General features: G+C 27.4%; 1 protein-coding gene across 1 annotated transcript in view; it reads left to right on the forward strand.

Annotated features, from left to right (window-relative positions):
* LOC136968637 (voltage-dependent calcium channel gamma-5 subunit-like) overlaps positions 1-18,619 on the forward strand; it is a 190,029-nt gene that overhangs the window by 138,766 nt on the left and 32,644 nt on the right. The window contains exon 2 of the mRNA XM_067262640.1: positions 14,584-14,679. Coding sequence (XP_067118741.1) covers positions 14,584-14,679 — 96 coding nt within the window. The remainder of the gene's footprint in view (positions 1-14,583; positions 14,680-18,619) is intronic.

Below are 18,619 nucleotides of genomic sequence, written 5' to 3' on the forward strand. Positions count from 1 at the left end.
GAAAATTCGTAAATTCTATTATTAACTATTATCATTTTAGTATTTAATCTAAGTTGTATAAAAAAATTTCTTGATTGTAAACGACTTACATTTGTACATTTACACGATTGTAACATATAATTATTATTAAAAGTGTAGTCCAACATAATATTATACCATTTAGTTTCTTTTCTCCTATTCATTTCTTCTATATCTTGAGCTAAAGTAATTTCTAATGTATTTTGGATTAGTTGCTTCCTTACTAAATCGCTAATTTCTGAATTTTCTAACAATGGAGTTATAGAAACTCCATATTCATTGGCAATATTTCTCATTTGGCTAATCCACGAACGTTTTTGGGGATTTTGACAAGATTTTTAGTACAGCAAATGTAGCAATTTTGTTGGTAGATTACCATTGTCTCTGATATTATAAAGAAAGTTAATAAATCTTTTTACAAAGAAGGGAGTTAATTTGAATCTATTGAGTTCAATTCTAAGAGCATATCTAGCTATGTTATATATGTTATGTAAAAATTGTTCGAATGAATTTATTTTGGATTATTTCAAATTTTTTATATTTTATTAGACTCCAAATTGGTGAGGCGTAGGCTATCGCATTAAGAATTACAGAAGTAAATAATCTAAAATGGCTGTATATGTTTCTTAGCTTGATTTGAGCAAAAAGTTTCACCATGTTATTAATCAGTCGATTAGATTTGTGAACGGCTTCTTTATATTGCTTTTCAAACTTTAGAGTGGGAATCAGTAAAATTCCCAGAAATTTGACTTCTTGTGTTATCTTAAGTTGTACTTTATTCAAATAGAAAGATGTACTTTTTTTGCAAGTCTGGAACCATTTCGAAATATCATAATTGAAGATTTGCTTGGGTTAATAATTCATTTTAATCTATCAAAATATTCTTGAACTTTTCTGATTTTCCTACGGAGTCCTGCTGTAGCTGTGGGTGCGACTATTACGATATCGTTAGCATATGATATGGAGTGGATTACTTAGCCATCTATATAGAAACCATCGTCTTCTATCTCAAAACATTCATTTATATCAGATAAAAAAAAATTAAAAAGATGTGGATACCATGGTTCGCCCTGTAGTAGTCCTTTGTCCACTTGTACTGGCCATTTTTTGTCAAATTGTTTTATTATTACTTCATAGTGTCCAAACAATTGGTCAATTATTCAAATCATACAAGTATCTGCTCCATATTTACTCAACTTATCTAGCAACACTGCAATAACCACAGAGTCATACACTTTTTTAATGTCCAAAAATAAGGCGTAGACTTTACACTGAAGAGCAATTGAATTAGGAATAGCTGGCGTTATAAAAATTTTTAATTGTGCGTAAGCGTGAAAGTGATTTGCAGATGAGGTAAGCAGCAGTTTGACAAGATAAGGAGTGCTGCTAATGGTATCAGTAATAGTCAGAAGCGAAATGGATAAGAGTAAAGATCTAAGGGAATTTGGTCGTAGACAAATCGTCGGGGCCCGACGAATGGGTCACTCCATTTCGGAAGTAGTGGAAACACTGGGATTTTCACGCACCACTGTGTCGAGGGTGTACCGTGAGTACGTCGATTCCGTTAAAACCATTGCTGTCAGGGTCAACTGCCGCGGACAACAGCGTGTGGATGAGCGAGGTCGTCAGCGGCTAGCCCGCATTGTAACAGCGGATAGACGGGCCACAGTGCAACAGATTACCCGTCAATTTAACGCTAGTGCACAGCAAGGTGTAAGCTGCCACACCATACAAAACCATCTTCTGTAAATGGGGTACAGCAGTCATCGTCCTACGAGAGTTCCCTGCTGGCTGCACAAAACAGGGCGCAACGATTAGCATGGGCACGGAAACGTCGCCAATGGATCGTCGAGATGTGGAAAAATGTTGCCTAGAGTGATGAGTCGAGATTCACTTTGATACATGCCGATGGCAGAGTATGTGTATGCCGTAAATCACACGAAGCGATGAATCCTTCCTGCCAGCCGAGGACTCTTCAAGTTGGTGGATCATTGTGTGGGGACTGTTCACATGGACTGAAACGGGACCCCTGGTATGTGTGACAGGTGAATGTTACCGGGATATCCTTGACGACCATCTGCTCCCGTTTGTTTGTTCTCGACAGCCCACTACAGAGATTGTCTTTCAACAAGACAACGCACCGTGCCATCGCTCCCGAATTGTATCGGAATGGTTGGATGAACATTCTACAGACCTGCACGTGCTTTCCTGGTCATCGCGGTCACCTGACCTAAATCCAATCGAGCACATCTGGGATGCAATTGTGAGAGATGTTCGAGGCTCCGATTGCCTTCCATCTAATCTTTGTGATTTGTGGGAGATTATTCAGGACTCGTGGATATGTATGGCTTCGCATCACTTCCAGTGTTTTGTGGAGTCCATGCCAAGACGAATCGCAGCCGTCATCAAGGTGAAAGGTGGTGCTACACGCTACTACAGTAGTTCTAATTCAATTGCTCTTCAGTGTATGTCTGTTTTTATATAATTGCAATCGAACTAGAGCCGTCAATGTGAATAATGCAATTTAAGTACCTCCGTTTTTTGTGAATGAAAACTGTGTATAATTGAGGAATTTATTAGTGTCAGTTCATTCATTAAACTTTTCCATTAATACTGCTGTAAAGAGTTTGCGGAACCCAGACAGAAGAGCGATAGGCCGATAATTAGGTGGGCAGTTTCTTACACCTTTTTAAAATATCATTTGAAAAATGACTTTATTCCAATCTTTAGGTATTGTACCCGTGTAATAAAAATTATTATATAGGTTAGCCGATACGTGAATACCTTCTAGAAAAATTTTTGATTATCAAGTTGGTAATAGAGTCAGCACCAGGAGCCGTTTTCTCTCTTAATTTTTAACACATCTATGTAAATTTTCTACATTGAATATTTCTGTTATTGGCTGAATCGTAGCCCTAATAAGTTGTAGTTTCTGCTCTTTGTATTTATTTTTATAGGTAATAGAAAATTCCTCTAGGTATTGCTTTCAATTATCGTACGTCACATAGCACTTAGGCTCTGTAGTTTGCGATTTATTACGGACTTAATTAATAATACTCCAAAATTTTTTGGTATCTCTGGCCTTCAATAATTGGTCACTTATTTCAGAATAATATTTCTTCTTTTTTGCTTTGATTAAATTTTTATAAATTTTTTTGTTCCTTATATATTTCTTCAACGCTGACTCCGAGTTCATTTTTCTAAAATACTGTAAGCTACGTTGTTTTTTAATGTTATGAAGGTAACAACTCTTATCAAACCAAGCTTGTTTGAGTTGTATTCTTTTATTTTTCCTGGAGATTTTATATATGAACTGGTCTATTATTTTCACTAAGTTATCATATTTCTTACGTATAGCCGTAGTATTACCATCACGATCTATTATCTCTGACAATTTATTATTGAATTCATTTTTAAATTTTATCAAATTAAATCTTCTTTCCATCTCTTTTTTATAGGTTCGACTGTTTTTTGGGTTTGGCCTTCCTTATTTTCGTGTGGAAATCCAACTAATTCTAGTTGCACTGGAAAGTGGTCAGAAATATTATTTAAAACCTTAAATTTCTTGATCTTATTTAGATCGAATTCCGAACAAATAATATAATCAATTATGGATTTGCCAACCTTAGACAGAAAGGTGTATTCTGGGGGCAATCGTCAGGGAGTCTTCCATTCAATATGTATAAACCATTTTCTTGTATAAATTCTAGTAATAATTTTCCTCCTAAATTGATTTCTTTATCTTTAGACATTCTAATATTATCAATTATTTCATTATTATTTTTGTTTCTTCTGTCCATTTTTTCACCTATTCGACTATTTGCGTCCCCGCCTATTATCCACAGATCTGTAATATTAGTTCTCTGTATTATCATATTTTAGATTTCTAGTAAGATAATCTTTTTATTGGTGGTTAGTGGTAAGTATATAAGTATGAGTCCTAAACGTGTTTCTCCCCAGAATGTACATAAACGTTGACAAAGTTCTAATTCAGCTAGGATGTAATTGTTGTCACCATACCAAAACTTCGATTCACCTATTTTTTTTTTTAATTAACAGCAACAGACCTCCAGAGGGACGACCGAATTTGCTATTTCTTTGACCTTTACTTTCTAAGAATGTTCGTTCCAAGTATGTTTTATCTTCTGTTTTTAGTTGCACCAACCAAATTTCAGAAAGACCAATAACTGCATTAGATTCCAAGTAATTGTAAAATATGTCCGTGTATAGTTTTCTATGGAGTCCTTGAATATTCCAAAAACCAATGAGAATTTTTGAATTGTCGCGTTTAGTATTGAATCAAACTTCTAGTGGCATGTCTATAACTACATTCGTCTGGTCTAATCTATGCCTTTTATTATTATTTTTTTAAAATTATTTCTTGGTTTGTGATATCATCTGTACTCCAAGAATTCACAGTAATATAAGATTTTGTTGCGTGCATATACAATAAACCATTTAACTTAGTCCTAAAAAACTCTTTAGTCGTATAACTAAGTTGAGATCATATGTGTAGATAGTCTCTTTATTTATGTAGTAATCGTCTCTTATTATTATTTTGATACCTTTGGCTTTTTCTTGTTGAGCTATTGAAATCAGCTTTTTTTCTCCTCAGCCTCGATCTTCTGCACAGATCTCTTTTTGAATATTATTTTTTTCCATTCTTCTAAATTAATATTAGGTTTCTTAGACCAAAATTCTTCAAGTATTAAATTTCTAGACAACGGACTTTGGGTAATTTCTATCCCCTAAATAACCAATAGATATAATATCAATAGCAGGGATAGTCTATTTTTGTAGATCTATTTCAATTGAGGTTCATATTCACCTGAGAACAAACCACTATCACACAAAGTAGTATCGATATTCTCTTGAGATAAACGCGCCAATACCTTAGCCGGTCGAGACACATCCCCGTAACTAGATATATAAATAAACATTTAACAATAAAATAAATAAAATATTCCTATAATAATAAAAGAAACAGAAGGAAAAGAAGGCTGAATACGCTTACTCGTGTAAAAATTACACGAAAATATATATTATCAGTTAAAATATAATACCAAATTTGTAAAACCCCTTTAAAAGAACACTTAAACAATTTTCCTTATATACAGGTTTAACTAATTGTTATTGCAAAAAGAAAAGAAAACAAATTCTTATCATTTTTCTTGGAAAGTAGCTTCCACGTTAGGCATAAGCTACTCAACTATTTCAATAAGAAAAGAGAATCCTTTTATCCTCTTTTTCTTTTAATATTCTTTAATATATTTAAAGGATTGTGTATAAAGTGTGTATCATAAAAATTTTTTTCACAATATTCAAAAGAATAAGAGAATCAAAGGATAAATTTTTTAAATACTTACTTGGTTCTAAGATTCCATGTAAGATATAAAAGTTAAGCATCTTACATAGGTATATACTGTAGTTCGATTAATTAATGTAAGGGAATGTAGCATAGCTGCGAAGTCGTGTCTACTGCGTTAAGGTATTTAAATATAAATTCAAATAATAATAAGTTTGAAAAAATTTGAAGAATATGAAGATACTAGGAATTTGTAGAATGTTTGGGAATTGAACTATAAATAATTGTTGAATATTTAGTTGGACAAAACTAAAATCAACCACTTTGAATCAGAAGCACTTATATTGCTGGAGAATTTCAAGATCGATGCATCATACCTACACTGTAAAACGTGGAAGGGGTTCCTTCACGACTTGAAGATGCTCACATCAAAAGGTGCGAGTTATTTTTGACAAATTAACTATTAAATATTATTGCTAATTTATTATTCAGCAAAATTATACCATTTGTGTTAATGAAAAAGTGAGAAATTATTTTGAAATAACACACGAAAATGACACCAAGTACACTGTATTTCGCATTTTTACTAAATCAAAAAGGTTCAAATCTCCTCAAATACCTTGTGGGCACATTTGATTTGAATCTTGAAAAATATTTTCAAATCTAAATAACATACCAGAGACATAGAGCTTCAGGAAAACAATAAAAGACATTTTGAATGATACCGAAGTAGAAATTTGCAGTAAATTAATCGAAACAATACTAACAGAATCCAGATACTTTAGAAAACAAAAGAAGAAAATACTAAACTCTAAGATGTAGCTTTATACTAAATTATTTTTGATTCTCTCCAGTTACATTATTAAGTTAATGACGTTACTTTTTAATCATCAAACTTGCAAGAATATTCTGTTATATATTCCATTTTTTTATTTTAAATCTCATACAAACATAGCTTTATTTATAATTATGTTATTCAAATAAATAATTAATAAATCACTTCATAATTTTTTGCAAAATGTGGAAACGTTAACTCATTTATGATGCACGATTGAATTAAATTTTACAAAAATACTTTAATATAATAAAATATTTTCACTCGTATATCTGTTTTAAATGTTGTAAAGATTTTAAAAAGTGCATTTAAGAAAAATTTTTAAAGTTTTATATACAATTTTTAACTATTGTCAATCGTAACCACTATAATATAATTAAAACAGTACTATCGTCTTTAGATGTGTAGAATTCCGCCATATTTAATTCGCCATGTTTATTCCTAATGTTACTGCAGTTAAATCCCATTTATACGTTTTTCAAGGAAATTGAAAAAAACGTATACGTGAAATTAGTTTTGAATTGCTTTCAGAGCCAATATAAACGTCACAAAACTCACAAATTAATTCTAATTTCTTGATTTAAGTATATTAAAAATCATATCTTTGACAGAGTGCTGATGTAACAGTTAAATGGGTATAATTTTATTATAAATGTTTTGAAATTTCAGCGGTGATAAGAAAATTTATTCGTGAAATAATAATTTGATTCTTTATAATGTTTAATTCATTGAAATAATTAAAATAAATACTATGCCCATTATTCTATATTATAAAGATAATTTTAAACTTTGCCTGTTCGTCAGTGACAATTTAATGTGAAATTTATTAATTTCAAGCCGTGATTTTTATACATTTTTGGAAAATTATTTCAGTAATTTTAAATTTTAAGTGCTAATTTCACTTAGAGCTTCATCATGAAAATCTCTTAAGTTTTCATGCAGAATGCATGCAACACAATATATTTGTAACATCAAACGGTTTTTATTTTCCCGGCTGTTATATAGTATATAACAGAAAAATCATGGCGATCTGTGAAAAGAATGGTCTCCGAGATTTTTACATTTTTTTTTGATTCAGAAGATCTTGAAAAGTTGAGAAATGCAAGAAAATTTGGAGGTTTCTGTATGTATGTATAGATGTTAGTGTGTGTGGTCGGGACATGATTTTGTTCTTTCACTTCGAAGTTTAATAACTCCTATACTTTTTGCCGAATATTTCTAAAATTTTGCGGAGATATTCATGTATAGGGTAGATTAGTACTGTTAAAATTTGGTGGTTAAAGGTCGAGGGGTTGGGGAGATACAGTGGGGCACATATGTCGTATCACTAGGAGGTAGGACTTAATGAAGATTTTTACTCGTATTAGCATTTAAAATTATTTTTTTTATATAAAACTCATTTCTACCCTGAAGATTATTATAAAATGGTAAAAAGCTTAGAGTTTTTAAAAATAAAATATCATAACAAATGGCGCCGTATTCAATTTTAAATGTTTTTTTCCTGGAAAGTTACGCAACTCATTGATGGATATAAATTCGTAAACTAACTTTTTGTACGGTGTACAATGGACTTTTAGATTAAGCCAGTTTAGTATTAGGTCTATGCCTCATTAGCTTATTCAATATATTCTACGATAATAAATATTTAATTTTTTAAAATTATTGAAGCATCTTGCTTTATTTTTCAAAATTTCTGAATGTTTAACAGAAGACGTGGCTTATTCCTCAACAAACTAAATTTGATAATTTAGAAATGAAATGATTTTAAGATCCGGTCTCAAGGGACTGGAGCCCCCCTTCCAAGAATGTTTTGTGTTGTGAAGCTTAAACTGTACATGAATTTACCTCGTGTATATATATTCTATTTGTGAGACTACGCATTACTTGATACGATAAATTGTGATTTAGTTTCTCTTTTATACTTTTCACTGTAAAAATTGAAGAATCTGTTGGTCTTATTCGGAATCTGAAACGAATAACCGAAATAAAAACATCGTAACTTAACTATCTCTTTTTACAATTAAAATACAAATATACTTTATAAACATAACTGAGATGGGGAAAATGTTACTGAAGTGTGTCCCACTTACTTACGGGAAAAGGAACTTCGCAAAGACCCATTTTATAGGATTTGTAGGAGCTAATTATAGAAAATTAGTTTTCGCATACTGAAATTACATAATTAATAATTGTTTATTGCAGTGTTCGAGTGCAATTTCCTTTTATAGTGTAATATATTAAATACATAGAAAATCAAATTTTCAATGTTATTTTACAAAAATTTCAATGAAATCCTGAGGCACCTGTACAGGTAATATTTGCTTAAAGCTAATTATTTCCTCAACTTATAATTATAAAGTTTATATAATAGCATAAAGAATATGAATGATCAATATATTCTGTTAAAAATAAATCACAGACTTATTGAAATGATGTTTGTAAAATAGCCATTCAATATTCTGTGCTATTTAATGGAAGATAATAAATAAATAGAAATCAGTAAATTGATTTATACAACCATATAATGTAACTTTTAACTTATTGTATATCTCAGACATTTAATACAATAAGTTAATGTAATGGGAAGATTGTGTCAAGATAAAAATTTTTATACGAAAATCGAAGTAATTATCTTAAAATTGGCATATTTTACGATAAAAATCTGAGATAATTGAATGTAAATCTTCTATTCTGAAAAATAGATCTATATAAAAATTAAAATGATAAGGGAATAAAATATAGATAATGGAGTTTAGGGAAAACAGAATACTAGTACGTCGAAATAGGATAAATGTGACGTAAGAAAACAATAAGTTTAAGACAATGAGCTGTAAAGAAAAAAGATGGTTGAGAGGTAATAGGTATAGGGAAAACAGGATAAATGTAAGATAACAGTACATAGGAATAAAAGGAAAAAGAAGACATAGACAATACATTAATTGTTTATTTGCTTAAACATATCTTAAATCAATAAGATAATTATGAATTATTATAATAGAATATTAACTTTTCAAAAAGAATTATATTCTTGGCAATATGTTTTTCACCATTTGGCACTCTAATCTGCCACATAATGCGCCACATTTATGGACTAATGTAGAGATTTGGAAGTGGTATGAGATAACAGAGACAGTGTAGGTGTGTGACTCCATTACATAGATTTCATTACGATTTTAACATGGACGTAATATTTATCAACCTCCAAAGAATTAAGCACACATTATGTCAAAGACAGACTATATAGGTCCAGTTTTTCAATTTCCCCTCTTCTCCACCACCTCAAAATGTCATTCTGGTCAGAGGCAGTTCCGGAAGGATCCAAAGGAAGGCTAATTCCTCCGTTTAAATTCTTAAATAGATTATAAGTACGTTTTCTATTAACACGTCTGCGACTATTATATCGCAGATGGTCCGATGAATCGTAGTTATCATCGTAAATATTTAAAAACAACGTTTTGAAGTTCGAACAAATAAATTGCAATTTATTTTTATATCAATGGTGAGGACTTAATTTTTTGTAGCCTCCATGTAGAGCCCCTAGTTTCGGTACCGATTTATATAGATTCTTTGTTTAAATTGGTTAATGGCATCAACGAGTTTCCCACTGCTGTACTGTAGATCTTTGTATATTTGCACTTCCAAAAGATGTTAGTTATTTTCTATGATGTGATACACTTGGAATTCTTATGGCCAGTGAAGAAATTGAATTGCTAGTCAAGAAGTACCTAATGACTAGTCTGACTTTATGTATCGACACATTGTCTTGCCTGCCATATCCATTTTTCGCAGGCAAACTAAGTGTTTGATCTAAGAAATAAGAATGTGCTGACAGTTCTCCAGATAAGCACCGCTGTTATGTTTTGATTGACAAATTTTAAAGTGGCATGCCCTAAAGTGACTGCCCCTAAAATCACAACATTTTACCAGTATTTATTGATGCTTCACACGTTAATGGGTGGATACATCGCGATCATATCTGAGTACACAACAGCACAACTCGTCCGGAGTACAACTCGTCGATAGGCAGAAAAGAAATCACATTTTATATGAAAAAACTACTATATTAAAATCGGTAGACTCAGAAGTGATGCCGGGCAAGTCAAGGCACTCCTGATTATGCCTTGTGATCTGAGGTAGGTTCTTCAATATTCTGCAATAGTTAAAACCCTCCTGTTGCAGAACCCAGGGATAGAACGACAGAGTAGATTTACACACAAAAATTCCTGGTGGAAACACGTAACGAGCTGATTCTGTATGATCACTATTCCTACAACAAACGTCTGTTGTCCTGATCTTTTAGGACAGGTGATCGACCGAGTTTTTTACTGTTGTTCTGTTGCGTTTATGAATAATATTGACGATAGTCTTTCTAGAAATGTCTGTCTGTCACTTCCTTCGACTTTTGCAGACTATGGTAATTCTCATACAAGGTCTTCACTTGTCACCGAACATCTCCAGAATGCATTTTGTTACACAGAACCCAAGCCATAATTTCATGTGTACTTTTATAAATACGATACACTCTTCCGCATCTCAGCGAGCTTACTCTTTCTTTTATAAAAATCTCCCGGAAAAGTCATGCAATTATTTTATTAAAATTATTTTAAATTATAATTTACGTTTACTAATTTTTTTAGACAAAATGAACCACTTTACTGTATTAAAGATGTGTTATTTGTAATTTTAAAATGTTTTAATTAAAAATTTTAAGGAATAATTTTAATTGATGATATCATATTGATGGTAATATTGATGGTAATACACCGAATGATATAATTAATTTAGTTATTATTAGGAGAAATTTAACAATCTATTGAGATTAGTTGAATATATAAAATTCTATTTAAGCTTATAAATCTACTTTAATTAAATTAATTAACTTTTTTCTTAAATACAAATTTTCTACAGTAATTATTATTATTTTTACTTATTAATTTTCCAAAAGAATATTTAAATTTAAAAAAATTCGAATAATTAAAACAATAAAACTAAAATACATTTATATGTTTTCTTTATTAAAAATCAATTAAAAATCATCATGAATAATTATTCATGTATTCACTTGATAATTCTTTTATAAATTAAATGTTAAAATTACTAAAGAATTGCTATTTTTATTGAGTTATTCGTTAATTTAATAATATTTTTAATTATCTGCAATATTAATTGGGGTACAATTTTTCTCCAATTAATATTGTCCCACTATCGTCCGTCTGGCTGGCTGTCCTTCGTTAAAGTCGAGAAAGGGATTATATAGATGAGAGTCGAGACCAGATTTGTTAGGCTGAGAGACAATACGCCCAGATTAAGTATATACGTGATTTTTTAAATTAAAAAATGATTAACTGACGATTTCACAATAAGCAATTACTCTTTTATTACTCCAATTTTGATCGTTTTGTTTTGTAACATTATAAGCTATAATAGGTGTAAAGGAAAAATAAATGATATAATATTAGTAAGCTATCAATACTCTTATTGATAGCTTACTAAACAGGGTCAAAGGCTCTAAAAATTCAAAATAATAACGTCTAAAAAGGGTCAAAATTTAAAAAGTATCGAACTAACATGCAATTATCGACGGTTATCTTCATACTTCAGACATAGTTTTCGCTAAACAAGAAATGATGTCACGAGTTTTTAATGGCTGAAAAAGAATCTCTCTACAAACACTCCATATTTTTACACATATTTCTGAAGCACCCTGCATAATTTTAAAGTTTAAAATGTGCATTTAACTGTAAATTATCATTCTTTTTACTTAAAACATTAACTTTTTGTTTACTGTAATTGAATTTATCTGTATTAAAGATTTATAGATTTGTGATCAGAAGAGGTTGACTTGAAGTGTCATCAGCAGGACTTCAGTATAGTAATTGGATACGATTAGTGTCAGTTTGAGAAGAGAAGAATCCCATTGAGAATAATTATTAGTGGTGTATATTTAGTTAGTGAATAGTAAATTGAGAATAAACCTAAATTAAAAACTTAATGAATAGAATTATGTACCCACCACAATATAATATACTTATTTTTCTACATATGCAATATACTTTATTATTAAGTTAGAGAGGAAATTAATTTATAGAAAAGAAGTGTTTGTATTTAATAATAAAATCTAAATTATAACTATATTATTTAAATGTTGTTCTTAATTTACTTTTTAATGTATAAAAATTGAAGATATTTATAAGTAAATGTGTAATTAATTATAAGGTGTAAGGAGTGTAGAGTATGATAATCTTGCTTAAAAATTATAATAAAATAATTTAAATGTAGTGACGAGATTTTAACGTGTTTACATTCGTATTTTATAATTTTTTTACCTTAAAAACCTATAAATCAGTGTCTGAATTCCCTTGAGTTTCATACAATAACTACTGAGGTAGCCTTAGGTGGAAGGATGGTTGAAGAATATGTTTAAAAGATCGCCATTCGTTTTTAAAGTAGGAACCAAGAATAAAAATAAAATGATAAAAAGAAATATTCTTTGAAATATATAGAAACTCTTATAAATATGTTTTAAATTTTTATTAAAAAAATATAAAAGTTAAAAATGTAGTATATAATACATTTATTTTTAAGTTTAAACATATGCTTTATATAATATTTCAGTTTTATACATTTTTACTTTATTGTTTGATTATTTTTAATTTTTTTTCTATTTAAATTTAAATTTAAATATAATAATAATTGTAAAATTAATATATATAATATTTAAATTTTATTCGTACATTCTTATATTCAATTTAACAAATGTTGAATGTTAAAACGATGTGAATGAATTTTTTATGCTTAAAAAAATAAATTTAAATAGAAAAATAAATAATTAAAATAAAGAAAATAAGTCTAAAAATGCGTGTTTTAATGCCATTTATTTGATAGTGTCGTCTATAAATATTTAAAATAAAATGTTATATTTAAAGACTTTAATAGTATTTTTGCGTGCATTTCTGCTAATCTGTAAATAAATTTGCTGGATATTTATTCATTCATCTTAATAAAACAGTAGAAAACTAATGGCCTTGCTCATTTAAATTTATGAAGATTATCAATGGAGTTATAAAACGTGATTAATGATTTAAAAGAATATTTTTAACTCATATTTTTAGCCATTTTTAATAAAATTTAAATCTGATATATTATTTCAAAATTAATAATAAAATAAATTAAATATTATTAATAAAATATAAAATAAATTAAATGTTTAAATAACAATTATAAAAAACTACATTATTAATTACGAAAGCCATTAATTATAATTTTATTTTATTATAATATTTAAAAAATAAATATCGTAATTTTTTAAAGTTTTAATTAATGTATTTTGTATCTTTGTATAAATTATTTATTTTAATATACTTTAATTAAAATATTTATTTTTAATGAATTGAAGAAAGTGACTAAAGAATGAAGCGAATGCAGAAAAAAAGCCTTTGTTTTTCACAGAAAATAATATAAATACTTTGTTTTTAAATGTAAAATATCAATAATTAAAAGAGGATCTTTTGCATTTTATAAGTTTTAAGATTCAATGACTCAAACTTTCATGAATCAAGATTGCAAGTCCAAAACTATAAAGTATAAGGCTTTTGTGATTCAAGGGTCAAGCTAGGTATAAGAATTATGAGCATCAAAAAAATTTTTATTCTGAGCTAACTTCTTGACTCAAAATGGGTGAGTTTTTACAGGGTTCTGAAGATCATCACACTTGTTTTCCCTAACGAAGCTTCATTCCTATCTAATTATTCATTCATTGAGGCTGAAGATGAATTTACAGCTTCATTGAATGAGTGAACAGCTCGATTATAACAGATCTTTCGTTTTCAAGTGAATATTAGAAAAAATGAAAGCTTCATTTGGTATCGTTACAAATTTAATGCTTCGTGTTAATTAAAATTTATAAAGCACGATTTATTAATATATTGTATAAATATGTATGTATTTTTCTACATAAATTACACATTGTTTCATTTATCTAAGCTATAATATAACTGGAATTTGAAAACATATTATAGTGTGTATATTTTTAAACATTATAAAAAAAATTTAAAAATACATTTTACTGTATTAAAAGAATCAATATTTAAATTAATAATTTCTTCTTTTTTTAAAATTATACAATTTATTAAAATTGATTTTCATATACTTTCATATAAGTAATTTTAATAAAATTTAATTTTTTTCTGATGAAAATGTCACATAATAAAATATTCGCTTCGTATTCTCTCTCGTTTTTAAAGTAATCTACTTTAGATATATTGAGAGGAAAATAATATATATAAAATTGAATTGAATACCAGGTTAAGAATGAATAAATAAATTAATATAAATTTATTTACGCATTTATTTTAATATTTAAAATAGAAAAATAGTTTTAAAAATATATAATTAATAAGAAAATTCACTTTTAAATTTTATTTAGCTGTTAACGCATCCGAAGTTCATTGTATCAACATAGACTATTTTCCAAAAGAGGAATACAGTCCAGATCCTAATGATTCTACCATGGCAATACCGTGTGAGTAAAATGATTTTATCATTTATTTTATTTGTAAATTATTTAGTAAAAATTTTATAGTTTTATTGATTTTTAAAGAAAATATCCCAACGATATCATTGAAATAATATCATTTTAACATATTTTATATCATTCAATTATTTTTCTATATAAGGCTGAAATTTGGAAATTCTAGACTTATACTTTCGCACTGTCGTCTGTCTGTTTGTTTGTCTGTCCTTAATTAATCACGAGAACGGAGTCAGATGACCGGCATGACTCGATTGTTATCAGGAGAAGTATGATGTACAGGGGCAATACACTACTAAAATCGAGACCAGATATGGAAAGCTTAGTTTAAATTAAAATATGATTAAAAATTGCAATCTGGAAATTTTTATTCGTTAATAAAATAAAATCAAAATAAGATAAAAAGTCACTAACAATGTAATTTCTATAAACTTTTAATTGAAAAAATAATTCTAAGAGGAAATAAACTTTAATAAAATAAATGTTTTCTTTATATAAATATCATATTTTTAACGAATTGATAATTGTAGGAAACAAAATAAACAAAAATAAATAAATTAAACAAAATTTTGTAATGAGATTGTTTCATAAAAAAGAAAAGAAAATTCTGAATATGTAACTTTATTAAAAAAGGATTAAATGGATGAATATATTATTAACTTTTAATAAAAAATTTTAAAAATAAATTATAAAGAATTCAGGATGTTTTCTTTTGTAATATAGAAACAAAAATAAAGATTTTTATTAATAAAATTCGGATTAAATGAATATGAGCAAAAGGAAGTGAACATGATTTAAAATTATAAATTTCCTGTTTTATATAGAAAATTTTTATAATATTTTATTACAGAATTATCTCAAATTTAGTAAATAATATTATTTAATATTTTATTAAATAATTAGTTCTGTAATTAAGCATATTTTAAAGTGGTAAAATGATCAATTTGCGTACATATTTATATTTGTAATATCGAAAATGGATCAAATTACTTTATACTATAACAAATTTTTAATGAATATTCGTATTGAAATTTGAAGAATATTAAAAAGCGCTTTAAAAATTATAAAATAAGTTTTTTTTTTAATCTACGAAATTTACAATTTCGTATTCATTAGTTCTCATTTATCTTCATGAATGTAGAATTTTATTAATGAAGTTTGAATTTTTCTTCCTATATAAAAATAGAAATATCCTAAATTCTTTATCACATATTTCAAAATAAATAATCATAAATATTTCCTTTAAAAATTTCTGTAATTAAAGGCTGATCTGATACAGGACAATACTACAGAAAACTTAAAGAGCTTAATAATACATTAAAGCTTACTTGTATTAAAAAATAGTTAAACAATTTATAAAACACAGATTCAAATATATTATTTAACGTTTAACAGAGATAATTTCCAGGTTAGATTAATAATAAATATTTAAGATACACTTCTACTTTGGAGTCTCTCAGAGTTGGACATTCACAAAGATGTAAAAACTAGAAACAGTTTCCATATAAATCTGAATAAAATGAATTAATTACCAAATTATTAACCGTAGTAACAAAATATTCTTCTCACAATTTTCATTTTGTAAAAAATATTACAATAGAAATACCATAAAAATTCAAATTACTACACCAAAATAATCTTGTATTTTGGTAATTTTAATTGTATTTTTTTTAAATACGTACAGTGAAGTGTCTTGTACAAAATAGAGACATTAATAGGATTGTCTTTTTAAAAATTTAATGTTTTTAATCATTTCTACTGAAAACTTATTTATTCCAATGAATTATAATCTCGAGCATAACTACTTACATCATTTTCAATTCTAAATAGGCATGAGATAAATGAATTTTTCCATGAATTTTAATTTTTAATGCAGTTAATTCTAAATTCTGTCTTAAGTTGAAACACTTTTAGAATATTATATTCTTTGATAATGGTCACGGTTTTATTAGATTAGATATTAAACCATTCTTTTAATATAAGAAAAATATTAGGAAAATTTAGTGTTGAAGTCATCATACAATTTCCATTATAAATTACACTTTAAAGACAAAAAAAATTAATTTTTTCTTACATCCTCTTATTTTCTTATCTACAAAAATGTCACTAATTTATTACTAACAGTACTATTAGTGATACCTTATACTGTATATAAAACTAAAATTTTTTTTAAAATTTAGTGTTAAATTAAATATTTTAATAATTATATATTATTGTTACAATTTGACAACTATTTCTATAGAACAAAAATAAAGGACACGTTCCAAAACATTCGAATTTAAATAGTTTCTCGCCATAGCATTATATTGCATACATTATAGAAAATAAAGGTCGTAAATGTATACGTGATTAAATTTTATAAATATTTTATAACAATATGATAAAAATTAGAAAGTTATACACAATAATGTTGTACATAGTTGGAGTATTATATGAAAACAAGATTAAGGAGAGGAGGTATCATTGGTTTATGTTCCTCTCTCACATTCTTAAATGTATTTTCTGATGTGAATGGTAATTTTAAACTTAAATCTTTACCTTCTTTCTTATAAATTTTATTGTTAAGTTATAAATACCTGTATGCTAACTAATAAGCTACGAAATAGAAAGGAGGAAAAAATTAAAGAACCAGAATATATTTATTAATTTTTATATATAATTCCTGAATTATTATAGATAAATTTAAGTTGTAGGTCTAATCAAGATGTGTAGAGTATGTGCATGTTCCGTATCCGATACTATGCAAAATATATAGAAATTTTGTCAATAGTGCGAGATAGTCAATTTTTCTATAGAAAAGTTTGTTTTTTATGATGGGAGAAGTATACTACAATTAATTGTTCAATACTATATTATTAGTCGTAGTAATAGTATTTTAACGATTAATTAATGTGTGGTCTATAGAAGAAGAGGCGTAAATTTAAGGCTGTTTTTTTTTTCTCTATATAATTATCAAATAGTAAATTCTAGAAACCTCAAAAAGTAGTAAACAGTTAATATAAAACTGAATAGAAATAGATTATATATTTAAAAATGCAATTTTTATTATTGTAAAGTCAAGACATTTGGTCTACACTTTCTAGTCGTAAATTTTAATTTCTTCTTGTTTAATTATTAAAAATATATTTATAAAGTTTAAAAATACATTTTAAAAATTATTAAAATTATAAATGTATAGACATATTTAAGTGTGAAAGGGGTTAAAACCCATAATTTTAAGTCAAACTTCCTGAAAATTAAAAATATAAAATAGTACGAAAAGCAACTACTGTAGGACAAAATATATACATATATATATATAAGAATTTAATTTATTTTAACTTTATAAAAATTTAAAATTAATATTTTCCAAAATCAAAAATTAAATTAATATAATTAATATATATTATCTTAAAAATGATGAGTAATGTTATACAGTTTAAACAGAAGCACGCTATTTATAACCGCGTAAATACAATTTAACATCCTTATCAATTAATCTTCATTCATATTTATGCCTTATAATAAATATAAAGCACTGAAAATTAACTTTTCAATATTTATAAAACGCAAAATATAATTCTAAATGAATAGCAGATATCATCAAAATAATTCTGACTAACATCAATTAAATTAATCAAGTTATCATATTTATAACTCGACAAAATAATTTATAAGAAAGGAGGCGAAGATTTAAGTTAAAAATTACTATTCAGAACAGAAAGAGCATTCAAGAATTATAACAAAAATCTCAAGAGAGAGAAGAGGAACACAAACCAGTTCGTTAGAAACGACAGCGAATACGTGACTCTCAGAGGGACCGAGCTCTAAGTGATGGAGATTTTCAGAACACTGGGATAAACTAGAACAGATTTGAACGTGTTATAGTGACGTACTGCAATGCCAAATACATATCCCAAAGGATTTTATTTAAGAAAAGATATTCTTCTCG

This window comes from Centruroides vittatus, unplaced genomic scaffold (genome assembly GCF_030686945.1).
Source record: "Centruroides vittatus isolate TY-2023 unplaced genomic scaffold, ASM3068694v2 contig_150, whole genome shotgun sequence".
NCBI lineage: Eukaryota > Metazoa > Arthropoda > Arachnida > Scorpiones > Buthidae > Centruroides > Centruroides vittatus.